The sequence below is a fragment of the Hippocampus bargibanti genome, linkage group LG17, assembly GCF_051943395.1.
Source record: "Hippocampus bargibanti isolate YZ-2025 linkage group LG17, ASM5194339v1, whole genome shotgun sequence".
NCBI lineage: Eukaryota > Metazoa > Chordata > Actinopteri > Syngnathiformes > Syngnathidae > Hippocampus > Hippocampus bargibanti.
In genome coordinates, this window is record NC_142750.1 from 630,866 (window position 1) to 652,288 (window position 21,423).

General features: G+C 42.3%; 3 protein-coding genes across 5 annotated transcripts in view; all 3 read left to right on the forward strand.

Moving 5' to 3' along the window:
• Positions 1 to 2,670, forward strand: part of brsk1b (BR serine/threonine kinase 1b) — a 20,193-nt gene extending 17,523 nt beyond the window's left edge. Inside the window, exon 21 of the transcript XR_016118153.1 lies at positions 2,548 to 2,670. The gene's annotated coding sequence lies outside the window, so the exon portion shown is untranslated. The remainder of the gene's footprint in view (positions 1 to 2,547) is intronic.
• cpt1a2b (carnitine palmitoyltransferase 1A2b) lies at positions 983 to 13,913 on the forward strand. Its single transcript, XM_089019538.1, has 19 exons — positions 983 to 1,138; positions 2,548 to 2,698; positions 3,063 to 3,202; positions 3,694 to 3,871; positions 4,891 to 4,992; positions 5,159 to 5,296; positions 6,385 to 6,462; positions 6,789 to 6,896; positions 6,983 to 7,070; positions 7,659 to 7,854; positions 8,838 to 9,026; positions 9,539 to 9,644; positions 10,009 to 10,125; positions 11,081 to 11,245; positions 11,357 to 11,485; positions 11,946 to 12,101; positions 12,651 to 12,764; positions 12,845 to 12,937; positions 13,181 to 13,913. The coding sequence occupies exons 3-19, from the start codon at positions 3,081 to 3,083 to the stop codon at positions 13,289 to 13,291; spliced, it is 2,190 nt and encodes a 729-aa protein (XP_088875664.1). The 5' UTR covers positions 983 to 1,138; positions 2,548 to 2,698; positions 3,063 to 3,080; the 3' UTR covers positions 13,292 to 13,913.
• An 834-nt stretch (positions 13,914 to 14,747) lies between these two features.
• On the forward strand, positions 14,748 to 20,278 carry pih1d1 (PIH1 domain containing 1). Of its 3 annotated transcripts, none has more exons than XR_016117983.1 (11): positions 14,748 to 14,844; positions 15,328 to 15,434; positions 16,622 to 16,679; positions 16,754 to 16,942; positions 17,644 to 17,705; positions 17,797 to 17,878; positions 17,969 to 18,068; positions 18,153 to 18,179; positions 18,926 to 18,999; positions 19,516 to 19,659; positions 20,115 to 20,278. XR_016117983.1 is itself a non-coding variant. In XM_089017919.1 (11 exons), the coding sequence occupies exons 2-11, from the start codon at positions 15,354 to 15,356 to the stop codon at positions 20,148 to 20,150; spliced, it is 858 nt and encodes a 285-aa protein (XP_088874045.1). In that variant the 5' UTR covers positions 14,748 to 14,844; positions 15,328 to 15,353; the 3' UTR covers positions 20,151 to 20,278. The 3 variants fall into 3 exon arrangements, 2 of the variants coding, with proteins under 2 accessions (XP_088874045.1, XP_088874046.1); XM_089017919.1 differs by having other exon boundaries at positions 18,926 to 19,004; XM_089017920.1 differs by having other exon boundaries at positions 14,771 to 14,844; positions 15,299 to 15,434; positions 18,926 to 19,004.
• Positions 20,279 to 21,423: the final 1,145 nt, after the last annotated feature.

Consider the following 21,423-nt stretch of genomic DNA (forward strand, 5'->3'; position numbering starts at 1 on the left):
CAATCTATCAATCAATCACATGCACTGAACGGAAGTCCACCTCTCACCCTTCAAAATGATTGTCACGTAGGGGAAAGATGCCTGTGAGAAATGCTGAACAATAAACGGCAATGGATTTGTGTGTGCTCAATTGATGCTTTTCTCACACTGAAATTGATCCCCAGTCCACTTCAAAAAAAAACTACTAAACAAAATATTTTCAACTACAACAGGTTTTTGAGATTTTAATTTACAACAGATTCTTTTCTGACAGGCAGTGGCTTTTTTTACGTGTTCAGTTACTTTACATGTTTGGGCGTGTACTTCCGCCCTCGTCGGTGTCACGGAGGCGGAAGTACCGGTAAGGTAATTGAACACCTAAAAAGCCACTGTAAGAAAAGAATCTGTTGTAAATTAGACAACAAACAGTTAGTATATACTTAACACAACTCGGTTTTTGAGATATTTCCTTTTTTTAATGATTTAACATTGTTTTACTACATTCATTCATCGTCAATGTCATCGCGGGGAGCCCAGAGGTAGACAACGGTGGCTCACGAGGGCCATTTCGAAACTTGTCAAAATCATAATTGTCAACCTTGGCTATAACCTACCCTTATAAATGATTACATTTCCCGTATAAAAAAATATTAGTACGCCGTACATTGTTTGGATTGAGAACATAAAACGTATACAATACGGGGGATATTTATACATTGACAGGTATGAGAAATGGATTGCCCCAAAGGATCGCAGTTGTCCACCCCTGGTGTCGCGTATCAGGGTTATTTAACATAATCAAAACACTATCTCTAACGTGTCCTTTTTAAAATACATCAAATCAACCTTTTTACTGAACGGAATTCATCTTAAAAATGTGTACTGAATGAAGTGTTTATCCATAGCCAATCAGTGCTGACGCTCACCAGAAACAAAAGGGGCCGATGTGGCCAATAGCGAAGGAGAGTTCGTGTTCTTCAACATTGACGATCTTTGATGACCGGCGGCGAGAGGCGGCGGCCTAGCTAGCAAAGCAAGCTAGGCTAATTTTTCGCCTCGAGACAGAGCGCTCACTTTTACTGCCGGCGTCGCGTCCAGAAGAGAAAGCAGCTTCTCTGCCGCTCACGCTGCTTAGCAAACTACTTTCAAACATTTCCAGGTAGACTTCAACTCGCTTTGTGTTACATTTCCTCGTGATACTCTTGTGCAAGTTGTGCTTTACTCGGAGCATTTGTGCGCCCGTGACGCGTTGTGTGCTTCGCTCGGGTGGAGATGGTGCATGAATCTGAATGGAGCTCTTGTTTTGGACCGCCTGCCTCCCTGCTTCACTATTTCTCTAAAATGAGCTGATGGTGGACGATGGAGGGGACGCCGCATGTTAGTTGGTGTACAGACTCTCCCTTGATGTGGGGTTTGCTGATGATTTGTGTCCACCGGCGTCGAAGGCGGGCGGTGTCGGGATGGAGACGGGAACGAAGACCAAACCAAACCGGTTTTGCCACAAGGGAGCTACATGAAAACTAGTTTGGCCGTGGTCGCGTCATTATCATTATAAAACACCACAACGAAGGCGTGAGGATTAACTGTTATTATCATTCGGAATTCTTCATGTGGTACGAGATAGAAGGTTCCCCGATCGATGCCATGACGTCACCGTGTTGTTGTTTTTTTGACGCCCGGCCATTTCGCGATAAAAAAAAAATTAACCCGTAGACTTGGAATAATAATAACAATAAAAATACATGTCATTTCTAAGCGCCTTTCCAAACTGGGGGGTTGCGAGTCATTTAGCCTCCAAGTATTCACCGTTTTGAATGGATTTCGACTTGTGACCATTTCGACTTACGAACGTTTGGTCGGACCGGAACTCGGTCGTAAATCGGATGTTACCTGTATATTTATTTATATATTTATTTACTCATGTATTTAATTGTTTGTTTATGTATTTATTTGTTTTATTTTTCTAAGTTTTTATTTATTCATTCATCTATTTTTTATATTTTTATTTATTCATTCATTTAATAATAATACATTTCATTTATAAGCGCCTTTCAATATATATACAGTAAAGTCTCGTTATATCGATATTCGAGGGAGTCCGAAAAAATATCGATATAACCGGGACTATCGATATATCCGACCCTATTTGCATGTAATTTTCTCCGTGCGTGCATAGAAATAGTATCGATATAACCGGGACTATCGATATATCCGATATCGATATAACGAGACTTTACTGTATATGTATTTAGAATGGGGGAAACCAGTTATTCGAGCAGGTGGCATTCTTGACATTCTTGAAAATATTGGTTGAGCATTTTCGCCCCCTCCTTCGCGGCACATTCTTTTCATTTATCAGGTCCGCAAAGATGTTCGAAATCAACAACTTTAAATAATAATAATAATAAATTTCATTTCAAAACTCTAAAGGTCACTTTACAGTCACAAGGATCATATAAAAAGCATGCGTTTTCCCACAAAAGAGTGTACAACTAACCCTGGGAAGCTAATTGCTAATTTCTTTTAAAATGTATAGCGTAAGATTTTTTTTTTTTTTGTGGGTGAAAGGTCAAGAGTCATGGCGGAAGCTCACCAGGCGGTGGCGTTCCAGTTCACCATCACACCGGAGGGTATCGACCTGCAGCTTTCATACCAGGCGCTGAATCAAATCTACCTGTCGGGAGTCCGATCGTGGAAAAAACGCGTCAGTCGCATCAGAGTAAGTTACAGAATGTTTACGTGGTTGAAACCTCGTTGATTTTTTTTTCATTTGATAATACGTCTGTGGAGGCTCTCAGTTGTCATCTGTCCTTCTTTGAAGGTGTCGAACAATTTTGCTCCTCATCCGAACAGCTTCGTCAGCGAACTAAAGTTGTGCTGGTCATCCAGCGAGCCAGACGGCTAATAGCTAGCTAGATAGCCAGCCAGACAGTTAACACTTATGTGTTGCAGATGGAACAAAGAAAGGATGAAAGGCAAACCTTTTTGAAGACTCTTACCGCTAGCGTTTACGCAGGAATGTTTATCCATTTTGCAACCTTTTTATTTCTCTGAGCGTTTTCTTGAAAATGTTTCCACGGCAGAACTGAGTGATCAAGGGAATGTATCCAGCCAGTCCTTCATCCTGGCTCTTTGTCGTCATCGCCATCTTGGCCACTTTGTACACCCGCTCGGATCCCAGCATGGGCCTCATTGCCAAGATAAAGCAACACCTTCCCCTCAGGTACACGCACACACACACACACACGCACACACACACACACACACACACACACACACACACACACACACACACACACACACACACACACACACACACACACACACACACACACAAAAGTCTAGACATCCAACATTTATTTTCAGCTTTTGAAAATACAGTGATACTTCAGCTCACGAACATTATTGATTCCCAGAAAGTGTGTGTAAGGCGAAAAGTTTGTCTTCCAAATGTGTATTTCCCATAAGAAACCATTATAATGAGAATAATCCGTTCCCAGGTCCCCATAAAAAAACATAATTTTCTCCTAAATATGCCTTAAAACTACACAAAATTGACCTTATTTTATGTATAATAAATGTGCAAATGTATTTGAATGAAAGAGATAAACTGTACTGTATAATCAAGTTGTTTTTATTGCCCTTTATGATGGTCATTGGTGTAGTTGCGGCAGTTTAGCGCCATGTCAATTGATTTGTCTCTTTGGTGCGCAGCGTCCACGTGTCTCTGAGCGCTCAGGGCCAGACGATGCTTTCGGCGCTGGTTTTCAGCACGCTGCTGTGGCTGTCGCTCATCCTCGCTCTCAGGTTTTGTCTCAAGCTGCTTCTCTCCTACCACCGCTGGATGTTTGAGCAGCACGGTCGGGTTTCCAACACCACCAAAATCTGGGTAGTAAGTAAGCCATTTTTACCCCTACTTGGCCAGATGCTATCTGGCCAGCTATCTATCTAGCTAAATACCTAGCTAACTATCTACAGTGATACATTGGCTTACGAATGCTTTAACTAATTAACTTTTTGCCTTACGAACATTAAATTCAGATGTGGTTTGTTGTCAAGTGGAGCACTTTTGCTATTACGGGACCGAAAAATACCCCACCACAGGCTAATGTTAAGCCTAAGAAGACAATAAAGAAATTTACAGTCGAGCAGAAGAAGGAGCTCATCGAAAAACACCAACAAGGTGTGTGTTTGTGTGACTTAGCATCCCAGTATCAGTATGCTAAATTGCTATGTGTGGCTAAGGGTGTTTCCGTGTTGTCGAAGCAACGGCCTCAGGCAATAGAAGAGGTTGAAAAACTTCTGTTGATTTGGATTAATGAAAAGCAGCTAGCAGGGGACAGTGTGAGTGAGGGAATTATGGGCGAGAAATTATGGCAACTTCAAGCCATCAACTACCATCACAAAGGTAAATAAAACGATTTTATTATACACTACAATTTATTTCTTTAATTACAATACAATAGCACATTTATTATACATAAATAAGGTATATTTTGTGTAGTTTTAAAGCTTGTTTAGTAGAAAATTATGTTTTAAGGCGACCTGGGAACGGATTATTCTCATTTTAATGGTTTCTTAAGGGAAATACATGTTTGGCATACTAACGTTTCGCCTTACACACACTTTCTGGGAACCAATGAATTTCGTAAGCTAAGGTATCACTGTATTTGCTATGTGGGTGGCTAGCTTGCTATCTAACTATCTAGGTATTAGCCTAATTGCTATCTAAAAACGTATTCGGTGACTGTAAAGTGTCTGCCATCTTGCTTGAGAGTTTTGAAAGGCGCTTATCAATGAACTGTATTATTATTAAAATGGCCGCCACCTTGTAGCAGCCATATTTATTTTCCTTCTGCACTCAAAAACGATTCATATTGTCTTTTTTTTCAATTTATTTTTGTTTTTTAGACCCTATTGAGGCTCTTATCGAGCAGGAAGCCGCTGCTGTACAGTTACCAAACATCGCTACCTCATCTTCCTGTTCCTGCCATCAAGGACACACTGAGCAGGGTGCGTGCATACACACACACACACACACACACACACACACACACACACACACACACACACACACACACACACACACACACACACACACACACACACACACACACACACACACACATCTCGATGGATTTTGTGTGACGCAACTAACATCGATTGCTCCGATTTTCAGTACTTGGAGTCGGCGCGCCCCCTGTTGGCAGATGGCGACTTTAAGCGGATGACGCAACTAGCTTGTGACTTTGAGCGCAACCTGGGAAATCGACTTCAACGTTACTTAAAGCTCAAAGCTCTCTGGGCGACCAACTATGTAGGTAACCAGGCCTTCCATCGGGGAAAAAAAACGACTTGGAAATGCTTTCACGCTTAAACACACACACACACACACACACGCACACACGCACACGCACGCACACACACACACACACAGTCCATCCTCCATAAATGTACAAATCTGCTATCTATTTGCTGTCTATTAGCTATTTAATTAACTAGCTGGCTATCTAGCGAGCTGGATATTAGTGATCTATCTGACAGATGTCTATTAGCTAGCTAAATAGCTGGCTGTATATTAACTAGCTATTAGCTAGCTAGCTTTCTATCTGAGTTATTCCGGGTTGAGTGAACGCTGGCGCGTGTGGCTGCCGCTGCTCACCCACAGAAAAAAAACTTATCATCTGACTGTAAAGTGACCTTGAGAGTTTTGAAAGGCGCTTATAAATGAAATGTATTATTATTATTATAATAATTATCCATCTCTTTCTTTAACATGCTTCTTGAGCTGACTGCTTTTTCATACATGAAAGCTAGTTCATGGAATACAATACAATACAACACAATACATATTGATTCATATAGCAATTTAATATAATTCTATAAACATAAGCTCTCTATTTGCTATCGACGGCTCAACATACATGAACAAGCAATACAGCGTCAGAAACCTTAGACTCTCTTCTTTCATCAGAAAAAAAATGTTATTTCCTAAATGATATGGGTCTGGAGTTATATGAGTGTGAAATGGGGGCGGCTGTACAAAATACAATGCAATCCATACATATTGGTTAAGATAGCGCTTCCACAGCAGGTGAAGTTGGAACAAAGCGCTAACATGGATGGAAAAGGGAAACGATGCCCCCTGGTGGAAGGGAAAAATATTGCCAGAGGTCTGATTCACTTTATCTGCACCCAAGCATGAAAAAAACAAAACCAGAACATATTCGGGAATGGCAGCGAGTGAGTTAAATTTGAAAAGTAGTTATTCGTTAATGTATTGTGTTTTCTGGATGTAATTTGTGGAGGGGATGAAACATTCTAATGGCTTCACCAAATTGCTTGAGAGGAAGCCGTGGCAGAAAAAAACCACGACTCAAACGTAGTTCTTTGTTTTCCTTCCAGGTGAGTGACTGGTGGGAGGAATACATTTACCTTCGGAGCCGAGGACCGATCATGGTCAACAGTAACTACTACGGCATGGTAACCAACCGGATACAGTTTTGACATTTTTTTTATATACCGTGATAGCTCAGCTCAGGAACTTAATTGGTTCCTAGAAAGTGTGTGTAAGGAGAAAAGTTTGTCTTCCAAACATTTATTTCCCATAAGAAACCAATAAATTGAGAATAATCCGTTCCCAGGTCTCCATAAAACGCCGAAAACTAGTTTGGACGCCAAGATTATATTCTCGTAAATTTAATGTTCGTAAGGCAAAAAGTTTGTGAGCTAAAGCGTTCGTAAACTGAAGTTTCACTGTATTTTTTTGTACTGTATAAGTTTCCGGGCTTTCTGCTTGTACTTAATAGGACTTCCTGTACGTGACGCCAACCTCCATCCAAGCCGCCAGGGCGGGCAACACAATTACCGCCATGCTCCTTTACCGCCGCAAGGTCAACCGAGAGGAACTGAAACCGGTACGCGGTTGGAGGACGTGCAATGATGTGCGCGACTCGCTAAAAAGTCAGCGCCATTCAGCTAGCTTGTTGTCTCCATGAACCAGAGCCGCGTTCCGGGTACCGTCATCCCTTTGTGTGCCGCCCAGACCGAAAGGATGTTCAACACGACACGCACTCCGGGAGTTGAAACAGGTAACGCCTTCCTTCCATCCTTAAGAACATGCAAGCTATTAAGAAAAGGTTGAAAACGTCTGTTGATTTGGATTAATGAAAAGCAGCTAGCAGGGGACAGTGTGAGTGAGAAAGCACGGCAACTTCACTCGGATATCATCAAACGGCAAAGACATCAACGACCATCACAAAGGTCAATAAAACCACTTTATTATACAGTACAGTTGATTTCTTTCATTACAATACAATTGCACACACATTTAATGTACATAAACACACTGTACACTGTGAGACTAATAAAGGCATATAGAAAATGATGTTTTATGGGGACCTGGGAACGGATAATTCTCATTTTAATGGTTTGTTATGGGAAATAAATGTTTGGCAGACAAACTTTTCATCTTACACACACTTTCTGGGAACCAATTAAGTTTGTAAGATGAGGTATCACCGTATTAAAAAATATCATTATTTATCGTATTTATTTATCGTATTTATTTATTTATTACCTTACAGCCTGAGCAATCAAATGTCATCACCTCCTCAAGAATGACTTTAAACTTGACTAATCAATCAATCAATCAATCAATCGATCAATGGTGTTCCCAGATGTTCTTCAACACTGGCTGGACAGCGAGTTTGTGGCCGTGTACCACAAGGGGCGCTATTTCCGCCTGTGGGTGTACCGGGCTGGCCGTCTGCTCTCTCCAAGGGAGATTGAGTCCCAGATTCAGAAGATCCTGGATGACCCTTCACCTCCGCAACGTGGCGAACACAAACTCGGAGCTCTGACCGCTGGAGACAGGTACAAACCTTTGCCTCTTGCACGTTCTTTTACTCGCTATTTTTTGGCCAAAAAATGCTGATAAACTGAGCCTATAGTCGGCATCCTGGAATTTTGGAGTTACGAGTTACGACCACCCGTACTTACGACCGCCAGACCCTTTTTTTTTTTTTATTCTACGCCTGGCACCGTAACACGCAAGTAGCCGGCAATGCGTATTACAATTTTGGCCAGCCAGCATGTCACACACCGGCACAGCAATCTACTGCGTGACGACGCTCAATACAGTAGTTATACAGTGCAGATACCGTTTCCTGTAGTACTGTACACTGCTTTTCTTTTTTTCTTCGGCGTCCGCCTGAGTCCCAGCGTGTGTGTCGGGCGACTTCTTCTGGCTGTTAGCAGGTACAGTTATACAGTCATAAAAATAGATAAGATGAAATAGAAAATGATAAAAATGACACTAAAAAGCACCAAAAGGTAAGTATAACATTTATTATATTATATTTATTATGTTATTTATTTATTTATAAATGAAGTGTACAGTAAACAGTTTTGTATACATTACAGGTACAGTTATCCAGTAATAAAAATTGATAATACGAAATATAAAATGATAAAAACGACACTAAAAGTTATAAAATGTTTAAATAAACTGTAAACAGTTTGGTATATAATAGTATTCAATCGAAAAGGTCGCTTAAAAAACCAAATTGACATCATATACCATCCTGTCGTGTAAACGTCGGCCGTTTTGAATGGATTTCAACTTACGACCGTTTGACTTAAGACCGTTTTGTTGGAACGGAACACGGTCGTAACTCGGATGTTACCTGTACTCGTATTTTAAATGTTACGTTTATTAAATGTGGCAAGTCATTCGCTGCCATTCCTGAATTCATTCAGGTTTTGGTTTTTCTTGCTGGGGGTGCCAGTAAAGCGCCGGTCAGACCGCTGGCAATGTTTTTCCCTTCCACAAGATCACGTGTGATCTCCGTTGGCAGGATTCCTTGGTCTCAGATGAGAAAGTTGCACTTTAGCTCGGGCGTCAACAAGCGATCATTGGACGCCATCGAGAAGGCGGCCTTCTTCGTGACCTTGGACGACGAAGACCAAGGCATGAGAGGAAACGACCCGGCGGGCAATTTGGACCGCTACGCTAAGTCGCTGCTACACGGCAAATGTTATGACAGGTGAGGCTGAAACTCCACAAACCAGTGGCTATAACGCGTTTATAATAATAATAAAAATAATAGATTTCATTTATAGCCACCTTGATAGCTAATAGCTAGCTAGCTAAATACTTAGCTAATACACTATATATCACTATTAAATACACAGATAGAATTATAACTAGCCAGCTAGTAGATAGCTAATAGATATCCAACAGATAGCTAGCCACCTAGATAGCTCTATAGCTAATAGCTAGATAGTTAGCTAATACACTGAATGTCACTATTAAATACACAGATAGAAAGCTAGCTAGCCAGCTAGTAGATAGCTAATAGACAGCCAACAGATAGCTTGCTAGATAGCTAGCCACCTGGATAGCTCCATAGCTAATAGCTTCCTGACCCAACCCTCTGTATTCATCCGTGCCTGGGACCGGCACAAGAAGACTTATGTCCCTTTGTGGCAGTTCACGTCAAAAGATAAATCTTTTGACGTTCGCGCTCAAATGTTTATTTTTATTTTTTTGCAACAGGTGGTACGACAAATCGTTTTCAGTCGTGATCTACAAGAACGGGAAGAACGGACTCAACGCTGAGCACTCGTGGGCCGACGCGCCGACCGTGGCTCACCTTTGGGAGGTGCGTTCCACTTCAATGTTTCATAATAATAATAATAATAATAATACATTTCATTATCAAGCACTTTTACAAAACTCTCAAGGTCACTTTACAGTCACAGGATAAAGTTTTTCTGTGGGTGAGCAGCAGCAGCCACATGCGCCAGCGTTCACTCAACCCGGAACTAGCTAGCTAATAGATTTACAGCTAACTAGGTAGCTAGATAGCCGTATAAATAATAGTAACCAGCTAGATAGCTAGCGAGCCAGCCAGATAGCTAATAGATAACAAATTGCTAGCCAAAATTTGCATAAAATGAGGCGGCGGTCCGGATCTATCCCTCGGGCCTCATGTTTGACACCTTTTGCATGATGCTTCTTTTCAGTACACGCTAGCCACGGACGCTTTCCATTTGGGCTACAACGAGGACGGGCACTGCAAGGGTGAGGTGGAGCGCTCGTTGCCTCCCCCCCAGAGGCTCACGTGGGACATTTCGCCAGAGGTATTTGCTTTCTCCACCACTTGCCATCCCATAATACCGTCGTACGTAGCCGAATGTTTTCATTCCATTTGCTAACGTGTCACGACAGGCTGCTGGTGCTTCAGTAGCAACACGTTAACTCATCATTGACTGCCAAATCTGGCCCGCAAAAACTATTTCATTCCGCAAAAGCAATAACAATAATAAATAATAATACTATATAATAATAATACTAATGATAATAATACTACTAATAATAATACATTTAATTTCTAGGCGCCTTTCAAAACTCTCAAGGACACTTTACAGTCACGGGATAAGTTTTTCTAATAGGTGAGCGGTGGCAGGCACACGCGCCAGCGTTCACTCAACCCGGAAGTAACTCAAATAGATAGAAAGCTAGCTAATAGATAATTGATAGATAGATAGCTAGATCTAGATAGATCGAACGTCTGAGTTAATTCTTAAATGATACGAACTTAATTGGTTCCCAGAAAGTGTCTGTAAGGTGAAAAGTGTGTCTTCCAAACATTAATTTCCCATAGGAAACCATTAAAAATGAGAATAATCCGTTCCCAGGTCCTCATAAAACATAATTTTCTACGAAATAAGCCTTGAAACTACACAAAATATACCTTATTTTATGTATAATTAATGTGTTATTTGATTCTGGAGTTATATGAGCTTGAAATGAGAGTGGCTGTCCAAAATACAATGTAATTCATACATATTGGTTTATATAGCACTGAAGCTGTAACAAAGCGCTAACATGGAAAAAAGGCAAATGCTACCCCCTTGTGGAAAAGAAAAAAAACATTGCCAGAGGCCATGGCCAGTGCTGTATCGGCACTCAAGCATGAAAAACCAACACCCGAACCGATTGGGGTGGCTTGAACGGTCCACCTGGGGATCGGTGCCAGTCCCAAAGCTCCCCCCCCAAAATGTCAACGTATCTCTTCTTCGTTTGACCTTGCAGGTTGAAGCTCAAGTGTGTCGCTCGCTAGCCGTGGCGCAAGCTTTGGCTGACGACGTGGACTGCCACGTTTTCCCCTTCCGAGATTTTGGAAAAGGCCAAATTAAGAAGCTTCGGGTCAGTCCCGACGCCTTCATTCAGATTGCCTTGCAGTTGGCCTACTACAGGGTAAGACTCATTTCTTGACGTCTTTACGTATGACGGGGACGTCGGCCATGACGGTTCATATGGAAGATTTTCATTGTTGATTTTGATGACCTTCCTTCCTTCCTTCTTCAGGATCGCGGCGGTTTCTGTCTGACTTACGAGGCGTCCATGACGCGTCTCTTCAGGGAAGGCCGGACGGAGACGGTGCGATCTTGCTCCAACGAAAGCAGCGCCTTTGTCAAAGCTTTGGAAAGTCAACAGGTAGCGCTTCAATTTTTGACTTCCTGGCACGGACGGTACCCCAACCACGACCTCTTCCACGAGGATAAAGACCATCGCAAAACGGATTGGCTGGATCACAATCAGAATCATCTTTATTGGCCAACTATGTAGAACACAGGGAATTTGTCTGCGGTAGAACACGCTGTACTAGTATCATCATAAGAAAAATGGAGGAGGCACCATGCAGTTCTATTTGGGTGACTGTTTAGAGAGTTCATGGCGACGGGCGTAGTAGCTGTTGAAATCGGTAGCGCCTGCCTGAGGGGAGTCGCTGGAAAAGGTGGTGGGCAGGGTGCGGACGGTCTTGTTTGGATTCTTGCAGTGTGCCAACGATGTTTTTTTCCCCGCCGTCTTAACTGTCCGTTGAAGTGGGATTTTGTCCATTTTTGTGATGGAAAAACACAGCTGGTTGGATATTTGTGTTTTGTGTGTCACTTAGACGGCGGAACAGTGTCAGCGGCTCTTTAAGCTAGCTTCGGAGAGACACCAGAATCTTTATCGACTGGCCATGACTGGAGCTGGAATCGACAGGCACCTCTTCTGCCTCTATGTGGTCTCCAAGTATTTGGGGGTGGAGTCACCGTTTCTCAAAGAGGTCAGCATCTTCTGTGCTATGTATTAGCTATCTAGCTGGCTATCTATTCGTTATATGGCTAGCTAGATAGCTGGCTATCTATTCGCGATATAATAATAATAATACATTTGATTTCTAAGCGCCGTTCAAAACTCTCAAGGTCACTTTACAGTCACAGTTTTTCTGTGGGTGAGCAGCGGCAGCCACACGCACCAGCGTTCACTCAACCCGAAAGTAACTCAAATAGATAGAAAGCTAGCTAACTAGATAATAGATAGCTAATAGCTAGCTAGATAGCCACCCTGCTAACATCTAGCTAGCTAAATAGCCAGCAAGCTAATAGATAGCTAGCTATATATCTATTAGTTATATAGCTATGTAAGTGGCTTGCTATTTAGCTAGCTATCTATTGACTATCTATTAGCTATCTGCTAGCTGGCTAGCTAGCTTTCTATCTGTGTGTTTACTAGTGACATTCAGTGTATTAGCTAGCTAACTAGCTATTAGCTATGGAGCTTCTTGTGATTTTCGCCGAGTTTTTCTCTTCAGTTCCTCGTTTGCGTTTGTCAGGTTTTGTCGGAACCTTGGCGTCTCTCCACCAGCCAGACGCCCGTGCAGCAAATGGAGCTTTTCGATTTGAAGAACCACCCCGAATTTGTATCCCTGGGCGGAGGATTTGGACCTGTGAGCGCCACCTGTTGTTTTTGCGTGGGGATAATAATGCTGAGCTAACCTTTCTCGCGTTTGCTCTGCGCTCCCGTCAGGTTGCCGACGACGGTTACGGCGTTTCTTATATCATCGTGGGTGAAGATATGATCAATTTCCACGTGTCGTGCAAACATTCCTGCAAGGAAACTGTAAGTCAAACATCTTTTCTCATTCCCTCATTTGCTATCTATTTGCTGTCTAGATGGCTGGCTAGCTATCTAGCTGGTTATCTATTAGCTATATAGCTATCTAGCTAGCTATATGACTTGCTGTCTATTAGCTAGCTATATGGTTGGCTATTCGCTGGCTGTCTATTACCATGAGATTTTAACCGAGCGACCATTTTGGCCAGGCCCACTTGGCTGACCAATCATTTCCTGTTCCCGTTTCAGAGCTCCCGCAGGTTTGGAGGCCAAATCACCAAAGCTCTGCAGGACATCATGAGCGTCCTCAAAGCCGACACCAAAACTCCTTCGGCTTCCAAAGAAGCGGCCCGGCTTTAATCGGAGAACAAACGCCGTGTGTGCAGTCGAAATACGTACAAATATCGCCCACAATCGTGAACGCATGCTGAAGATCCAGCATATTTATATTTATATATATATATATATGTTTATATATCATTTCATTGTAGCCATTTTGAGCCATTCAGCGGCGTCTCAGAAATCAGGAAAGGGGCCTTTTTTTTTCCTTCACAGCACTGTAACAAATCTTCACAATTGTGGCCTTTTTTTAATTTTTGGTGCAAAAACACTGGCTATTTGTATTTTCTCAAATAAATAGCGCATTTTTCTTTGTACAGGAGCGCAGTGACTTGATATCGCTAATACTTGATGTTTAGCTTGCGCCGTTTTAGTCATCGATACCCGGGTTGCATTTTAACACGCAATATGTTAACAATTGACCATTTGGGCTCAAAACGGTTGGTGTGGTTTTTTTTCATTCGTTGGGAGAATGTTCATGTCTATGTTGTATTTTAGCTTTTAAATAAATTGTGTCCTTTTTTTTTCTTCTTTTGATACTTTATTTCATCCTATTTAAACGAACCCCCCCCTCTTGTTCACTGAGTGACTTACGCTTTTGAACACATGTTGATGTCGGAAATAAAGCAAGCCATGACCTTACAGGAAATGTTTGCATGTGCAGTTGCATTTCTTTCTTTTTTGATCCAACACTTAGCAACTAGATGGTTAGATCGGTAGCTTGATAGCTAACTAATATATAGTTACCTAGATAGCTAGCCAGGCAGCTAGAACACTAATAGATAGCTAATAAATACTAAGTATGGAGGACATTCGTAAAGGCTAATAAATAATAATAATAATACCTTGGATTTATAAGCACCTTTCAAAAATCTCAAGGTCACTTTTCAGTCTGAGGATAAGTTTTTCTATGTTTCCACACCGGCATTCCAATAAAGCTCGGGGTTGCAATACAGGTAACATCCTACTTACGACCGGGTTCCGTTCCGACCAAACGGTCATAAGTTAAAATTATAATAATACATTTCATTTACAAGCGTCTTTCTGGACGCTTTACAATTAAAGGAACAATACACAGAACAATAAAACCATGAATTAAATAATAAAAAGCTAAGGAGAAGCTAAAAATAATTGCGGGCGAGCGGCGCCAGCCAAAACGCGCCAGCGTGCAATCGACCCAGAAGAAAATGGTCGTAAGTCGAAATCTATTCAAAATGTTACATCGAGACTCGGAGGCGAAATGACTGGTGCCACCACGCGGTCGATTGCTGTACGGAGAGTGAAACGCTGGCTGGCTGGCTAAAATTGTCGTTTGTTTTAGTATTTTCACGTCTTTTATTACACATTGCATTCGTGCAAAAATAAGCGATAGATTTTCTTCGTTTCAAGCCCCGTCACTTAACTATCAGCGATTGTTTTGGACGACGCGCTCGCTGCTCTCTCTCTCGTCCGAAAGTCTATACTTTTATTCTGAAAGCTCGGCTCGGAAGTGGAATGGATTTGAACGCGCATGCTTCGAAGGAACTTCCGGTGCGTAATGTAGCGTAAATAAACACCATTTTTGGAAAACATAGGTAAGTACAGAGCGTACTCTCTTCAATTGTATTCTATTTTAATCGTATTCGAACTGGTACTGCAACGGAAACATGAACTTTGCGGTGGTAACCACGAAGGGATGAATGCGTGGCTTTATTGCATTGCCGGTGACGCCAAGCTAACGTCTGTTAGCCGATTGTTGCTTTCCTCTGTTGTGGCGACGTACACTGCACTTGTTTTTGTCTGGCAAGTTTAGCCACGGCACTTAAAGCAGCTCCACATCTGCACTTTAATTTCCTCTACTTTTACTAATAAGGAAGGCATAGCGCATGCATTGTTTTGTAATTCGATGTGCAACATAGTACGCAGATGAAAACCTCTTTCCTCTCAACCACGCTGCACAGCGAAAAAGAAGTGCAGTGAAACTAAACGGCATCAAATGACATAAAAATAGCAATGCAAACAAATAAAACAATCTGTCTGTGTTCGCAGTCAATATTTGTGTGTGTTCGGGTTCATAGTTTGGTTACCATTGGAGCCTGAAACCATGACAACTGACTCAACACTCCTCAATTCCGAGATGGAGGCACAGCAGCAAGAAGACCTGTATCAACACCTCTTAGCACAGGTACTTTCACTCTTACTTTTGTTAAATACGGTGATATTTGTTAAATACAGTGATACCTCAGCTCACGAACTTAATTGGTTGCCAGGAAGTGTGTGTAAGGCGAAAAGTTAGTCTGCCAAACATTGATTTCCCATAAGAAACCATTAAAATGAGAATAATCCGTTCCCAGGTGCCTAATAAACATAATTTTCTTCTAAATAAGCCTTAAAACTACACAAAATATACCTTATTTGATGTATAATAAATGTGCTATGGTATTGTAATTAAATAAATAAACCATGCTGTATAATAAGTCATTTTATTTATAATAATAATAAGATGGAGGACACTGATTTGCTGTGGCGACCCCTTGAAGGAAAAGTCGAAAGGAAAAGAAGATCTATAATAACAATAATAATACATTTCATTTGTAAGTGCCTTTCAAAACTGTCAAGGTCACTTTACAGTCACAGGATCCGTTTTTCTGTGGGTGAACAGCGGCAGCCACATGCGCCAGTGTTCACTCAACTCGGAATAACGCGAATAGATCGAAAGTTAGCTGGCTGGCTAATCGATAACTAATAGCTAGCCAGCTAGATAGCTAACTTGATAGCTTCTATATGGCAAATAGCATATTGATAGCAAATATATGGCTGGCTTGGTAGCCAGCTAATTTACCTTGATGATGGTCGTTGATGTAGTTGCCGTGTTTTCTCGTCGATAATACCCTCACTCACTTTGTTCCCTGCTAGCTGCTTTTCGTTAATCTAAAACAACAACCTCTTCTATTGCCTGAGTCTGTTGCTTAGACAACACAGAAACACCCTCAGCCACACGTAGCAATGGTGGACTTAGCATACTGGTACTTGGACGCTAAGTCACACAAACGCACACCTCGTTGGTGTTTTTCTTCTTCTGCTTGAACATAATTTTCTTTTGTGTCTTCTTCGCCTTAACGCTAGCCTGTGGTGGGGTCTTTTTCGGTCCCATAACAGCAAGAGTAGTCCACTCGATAGCAAACCATGTCTGCACTAAAAGAAAGGGGGAGACGAAAACTAGTCCGCCAGTGAGCCAAGACTATCTGCTCGTGAATGTAATGTTGGTAAGGCGAAAAGTTTGTTAGCTAAAGCGTTCATAAGCTGAGGTATCAGTGTGTATTAGATGAACCTGGTTGGCTCTGCATTTTTTTCCCCCTCCCAACAATTCAGACGCTAGGAAATGCGCATACCGCAAATCCAGATTCCAAAGTGATCCGGCCTCAACCCGGTGTGTAGTTTCACAAATATCGACAATAACGAATCCGATCAAAGATGCTAACCTGAATTTGTCCTTGGATTGAGGAATGTGCGTCAAGACCACGTCAGATCCCGGCAAGCAGAAGGTCTTTGTCAACATCTGTCAATCAAACTTGGTCCCGCCTCCCCCGGAGATTTCCAAAGAGGAACTTTTGGACCTGCTCCAATTAGAAGATCCCAGTGGCTATCGAGTTCCCATGAGCCTCGGGGAGCCTCACGCTGAAGTGGACAACAGTTAGTCATTTGAGATTCATCCGCTCACATTTTTTGCCGTCCTAATTGTCTGATGATAATACGGAACATACACCGATACCTCGGCTTACGGACGCTTTCGCTAACAAAGTTTGCGCTCAACGAACGTTAAATTTGCGAGAATACAAAGTATTTTTCGGGAAACACACGCAGTGCCACAATGAGTGATGTGTCGTTCGCCAACGAGCCGGTTCTTGGAGCTCCTAAAATGGCAGTCTGTGTTTTTTTTCCTCTATTCCCCGCCCCCGGTCTTCGGTTAAAGCCGCATGTGATTGGTCAAGAACTGTGATAGAGGAGGGAGGGGGCACACACTCACAGAAAATGCTCTCTGGCTGGCTGCCTAGCTGGCTATCTATTTGCTAGCTATTTGCTATATATTAGCTGGATACCTAGCTGGCTATCTAGCTGGCTATTTAATAGCTATCTGGCTAGCTAGCTAGTTATATAGATAGCAAGATATGGCTATCTTGCTTGTTAGCTAACTGGCTATCTATTAGCTATCAAGCTGGCTATCCATTTGCTATCTGTTAGCTAGCTAGCTAGCTTTCTATCTAATTGAGTTACTTCCGGGTTGAGTGAACGCCGGCGCATGTGGCTGCCGCTGCTCACCCACAGAGAAACTGATCCTGTGACTGAAATGGCTTATTTTCCATGTGACGCCTAAGTGCGAGTTTCTTTTGTAGACTGTCAGGGTTGCACTGCGTACGACGTGGTCATCAATCAGGACTTTTTCCACAAATGTCAGGTGCGTCCGTTTTTTTTTTCCACCGACGCCATTTTGACTCGTTTTCTTTGACGCGTCTGCTGTTGTCGTTTTTCTCGTCTGTGTCTTGTAGAAGGAAGCCTTGTTCCAGCAGTTTGTTATCATCGTTTCCTTTGAAGGTTTAGAGAACAAATACAACATCCAGCTAAGTCGAGGTAAGCGGCTATTAAAAACAGACAGTCTTTATTTTGACGGAATAACTTATTGGTATTTATTTTGTGTGTGTGTGTGTGTGTGTTTTCCAGAATGGAAGATACTGAAGAACAGAAAGTTTTTGGGGTCTGTCAGCGAGCAGAACATTCGCACAAAAAGCAAGCCGGTTATTCAGGAACTGCAACTTCCTTCGTAAGTCGAGGCCACGAATCAAAGATTTGACTGATTTTTGTGATTCCTTCTACTTATCATCTTCTTCCTTTTTTTGTTTGATAGGGAAATCTCCTATTCCGAGGCTAAAAGGTCAAATTATTCTTATAAATCGATGAGAAGGTTTCTTCGGCCATCATCTGTACTGATGTTTCGCTTCTTATCCAAGAGGCTTCGTCAGCAAACTAAAATCTTTTGCTGGTAGTTTTGGAGCTATACAGGTAACATCGGACTTACCGCCGAGTTCCGTTCCGACCAAACGGTCGTAAGTCAAAATGGTCATAAGTCGAAATCCACCCAAAAGGTTGAATAGAGACTCACAGGCTAAATGACTCGCAAACTCCCCCTCTTAAAATGTAAAAAATAGAGTCTGGAGGTCGTAAGTCGAACCGGTCGTAAGTCGGATGTTACCTATATATATCCGTACTGTCCAGACGTGGCGGTGCCACACTCTGCTATGATTGGTCCCTGCTCTCAGGTTGGGGGGGGGGACTACTCCCTGCGGCTGATTACTTCTATTGTCCTGCCTGAGTATGGGGTCTACGACTGGCCTGATTGCCCCCATTTGATCTGGTATCACCTCATCAGCATAACTAAGCCTATGTTGCCTAAGAAGTCGGTTGTCGGAACGATCACCCCACCATGGCGATTTAGTGAAGGGTTTTGCTGTTTTGTGAAAATATCTTCTTTTACTCAAACCATCGAAAGAAGTACAGATGACGGCTGAAGAAACCTTCTCACCGATGGACCACTCCTGTACGACTGAGAGTTCACCCAGACGTAATCTTATAAATGTTGTCTTAAAATGGCCTCTCAATTCTTGTTATCTTTCTTCTCAGGCCAGAGTTCACTTTGTTTGTGGAACCTCCTTCCGGTGACCCCGAGTATCTCATTGCAGAAATAAAGTTGCCTGGTGTGGTGAGAGACAGACAGATTTAAAAAAAAGATATATATATATATATATATATTGAACTCTTGAACATTCCGATCAAATCGTACCATTTTATTGAGTCCGCCTTTTTGTTTTCTTCAAATGTACAGTGATACATCAGCTTACAAACTTAATTGGTTCCCAGAAAGTGCGTGTAAGGCGAAAAGTTCGTCTGCCAAACATTTATTTCCCATAAGAAACCATTAAAATGAGAATAATCCGTTCCCAGGTCCCCATAAAACATCATGTTCGACTAAATAAGCCTTAAAACACCACAAAATATACCTTATTTTAGGTATAATAAATGTGATATTGTATTGTAATGACAGAAATAAACTGTACTGTATAATAAAGTCATTTTGTTGACCTTTTGTGATGGTCTTTTTAGGCCAGCAGAGAAGGTCTTGCAGGCCCACTGCCTAAAACACTGAATGTATCAAAAATGGCAATGTGATTGACATGTTGACACTTGAAGTTGAAAAACGTTTGCTGTTCCAGGCTTCCTCGCGCTCGTTGGTCCTTGATATCGGCGAGGACCACCTGGTCTTGACCGCCCGGCCTTCGCTCTACTTTCTCGATATCTTCCATCCCCTCCTCGTTGACCAGGACATGACTGTGGCGCAGTTCAACAGTAGTACTCAGGTACGGCCGGCAAAAGTTACACCGTCTAATCGTCCGACAGTGATACCTCCGCTTACGAACGCTTTAGCTAACGAACTTTTCGCCTTATGAACACTAAATTTGCCAGAATATAATCTGAGCATACAAACTAGTTTTCGACGGACGAATCAAACCACACGGCGCCACGGTGGCTGGCGGATTAGTTTTCCACACAATCCTCTGTTTGAGTGCAGACCTGGTTTGTTATCGAGTGGAGTACTTTTGCTATTATGGGAGCGAAAAAGACCCCAGCGCAGGCGAGAGTAAGTTCGTAAACTGAGGTATCACTGTACTTGCTGTTGTTAAAGCGCTATATAAATAAATATGCATTGCATTGTATTTGCGGATTGTATGGAAAAAAAAAGAATGCAATCCGTTATTGTTACGCCTTGTAGTAATAATAATAATAGTAATAATACATTTCATTTGTCTCTTAGATCCTTACAATCACCTCCCCTGTGGTGTCGTCTTGAAACGACGGATGCAACCTCCGACTCTGATTTCCCCACCATGGACAGAATGTAGCTGATTAGTGTCGATCCACCAAAGAAAAAAAGGATGTTTTGCTAAAAATGAAATCATAAAAAAAGACTTTCCCATTTGTCGTGGCACTTGTATTCATTAGGCTAATGCTAATGTTCTGATTATTACTCAACGCCGATGCGTTTTCTTCTTGTTGCTTTGGCAGCGACATTCCTACCAATCAAAAACGGTGCTGGCATAGTTGCGTTGCCGAGATGTCGCAAAGCGCTCAGCGCCGCCGCCTCCTCCTTGATGAACGTCGTGGCTAAAAATGCTGAAAGAACAATCCTCCTCGGGCGCCATTTTGTTTCAATTGCGGAAATGCGGTGGCAGTCCCCAGACCTCAACCCCATCTTGCGAAACCTCCGTTTGTGGCAACGAGGCCAACGGAGGCCAAAATTGTCTGTACGGTGAAACCTCGGCTTATGAACGCTTTAGCTTGCGAACGTCTTACTTTACGAACATTAAATTCACGACAATATAATCTCGGCATACGAACTAGTTTTCGGTAAACGAACCAAACCATACGGAGCGCCACAGTGGCTGGCGGACTAGTTTTCCACACCCCCTCTGAGTGCAGATGTGGTTTGTTATCGAGTGTACTTTTGCCAATATGGGAGAGAAAAAGACCCCACCGCATGCTAGTGGTAAGCCGAAGATCATCGAAAAACACCAACCAGGTATGCGTTTGTGTGACTTAGCATCCCAGTACCATTACGCTAAGTCGACCGTTGCTACCATCTATTGACGAATACCATCACAAAGGTAAATAAAACAACTTTATTATATAGTACAGTTTCTTGAATTATATAGTACCATTTTTTGAATTACAATACAACAACACATTTATTATACATAAAATGTGGTCTATTTTGTGTCGTTTTAAGGCTTATTTCGTAGAAAATTCTGTTTTATGGGGATCTGGGAACGGATTATTCTCATTTTAATGGTTTCCTATGGGGAATTAATGTTTGGAAGACACACTTTTCGCCTTAGACACACTTTCTGGGAAGCAATTTAGTTGGTAAACGGAGGTATCGCTGTATAAATAGCCCTTCCGCCGTCGAACGAAGGCCTCCATGACACCCTACTGTACCCCCACGTCCTTGTTTGATGCAGTTGTCCCCCCACCTGTCCCCGCATTTGTCCTGTGAGGTCAGTCCACTGTCCCCCTTTAATCCCACCGGGTCGCTCATCTCACCCTCGCCTAATCCGACCGTGGCG

Excerpts from the sequence above, each read along its gene's own strand:
- cpt1a2b (XM_089019538.1), top strand. The coding sequence starts at position 3,081 with ATGTATCCAGCCAGTCCTTCATCCTGGCTCTTTGTCGTCATCGCCATC. Across the intron at positions 4,993-5,158 it reads TCAAGGACACACTGAGCAGG|TACTTGGAGTCGGCGCGCCC; the intron begins GTGCGTGCATAC and ends TCCGATTTTCAG. Across the intron at positions 12,765-12,844 it reads TGGGCGGAGGATTTGGACCT|GTTGCCGACGACGGTTACGG; the intron begins GTGAGCGCCACC and ends CGCTCCCGTCAG.
- pih1d1 (XM_089017919.1), top strand. The coding sequence starts at position 15,354 with ATGACAACTGACTCAACACTCCTCAATTCCGAGATGGAGGCACAGCAG. Across the intron at positions 17,706-17,796 it reads ACTTTTTCCACAAATGTCAG|AAGGAAGCCTTGTTCCAGCA; the intron begins GTGCGTCCGTTT and ends TGTGTCTTGTAG. Across the intron at positions 19,660-20,114 it reads AGTTCAACAGTAGTACTCAG|ATCCTTACAATCACCTCCCC; the intron begins GTACGGCCGGCA and ends TTTGTCTCTTAG.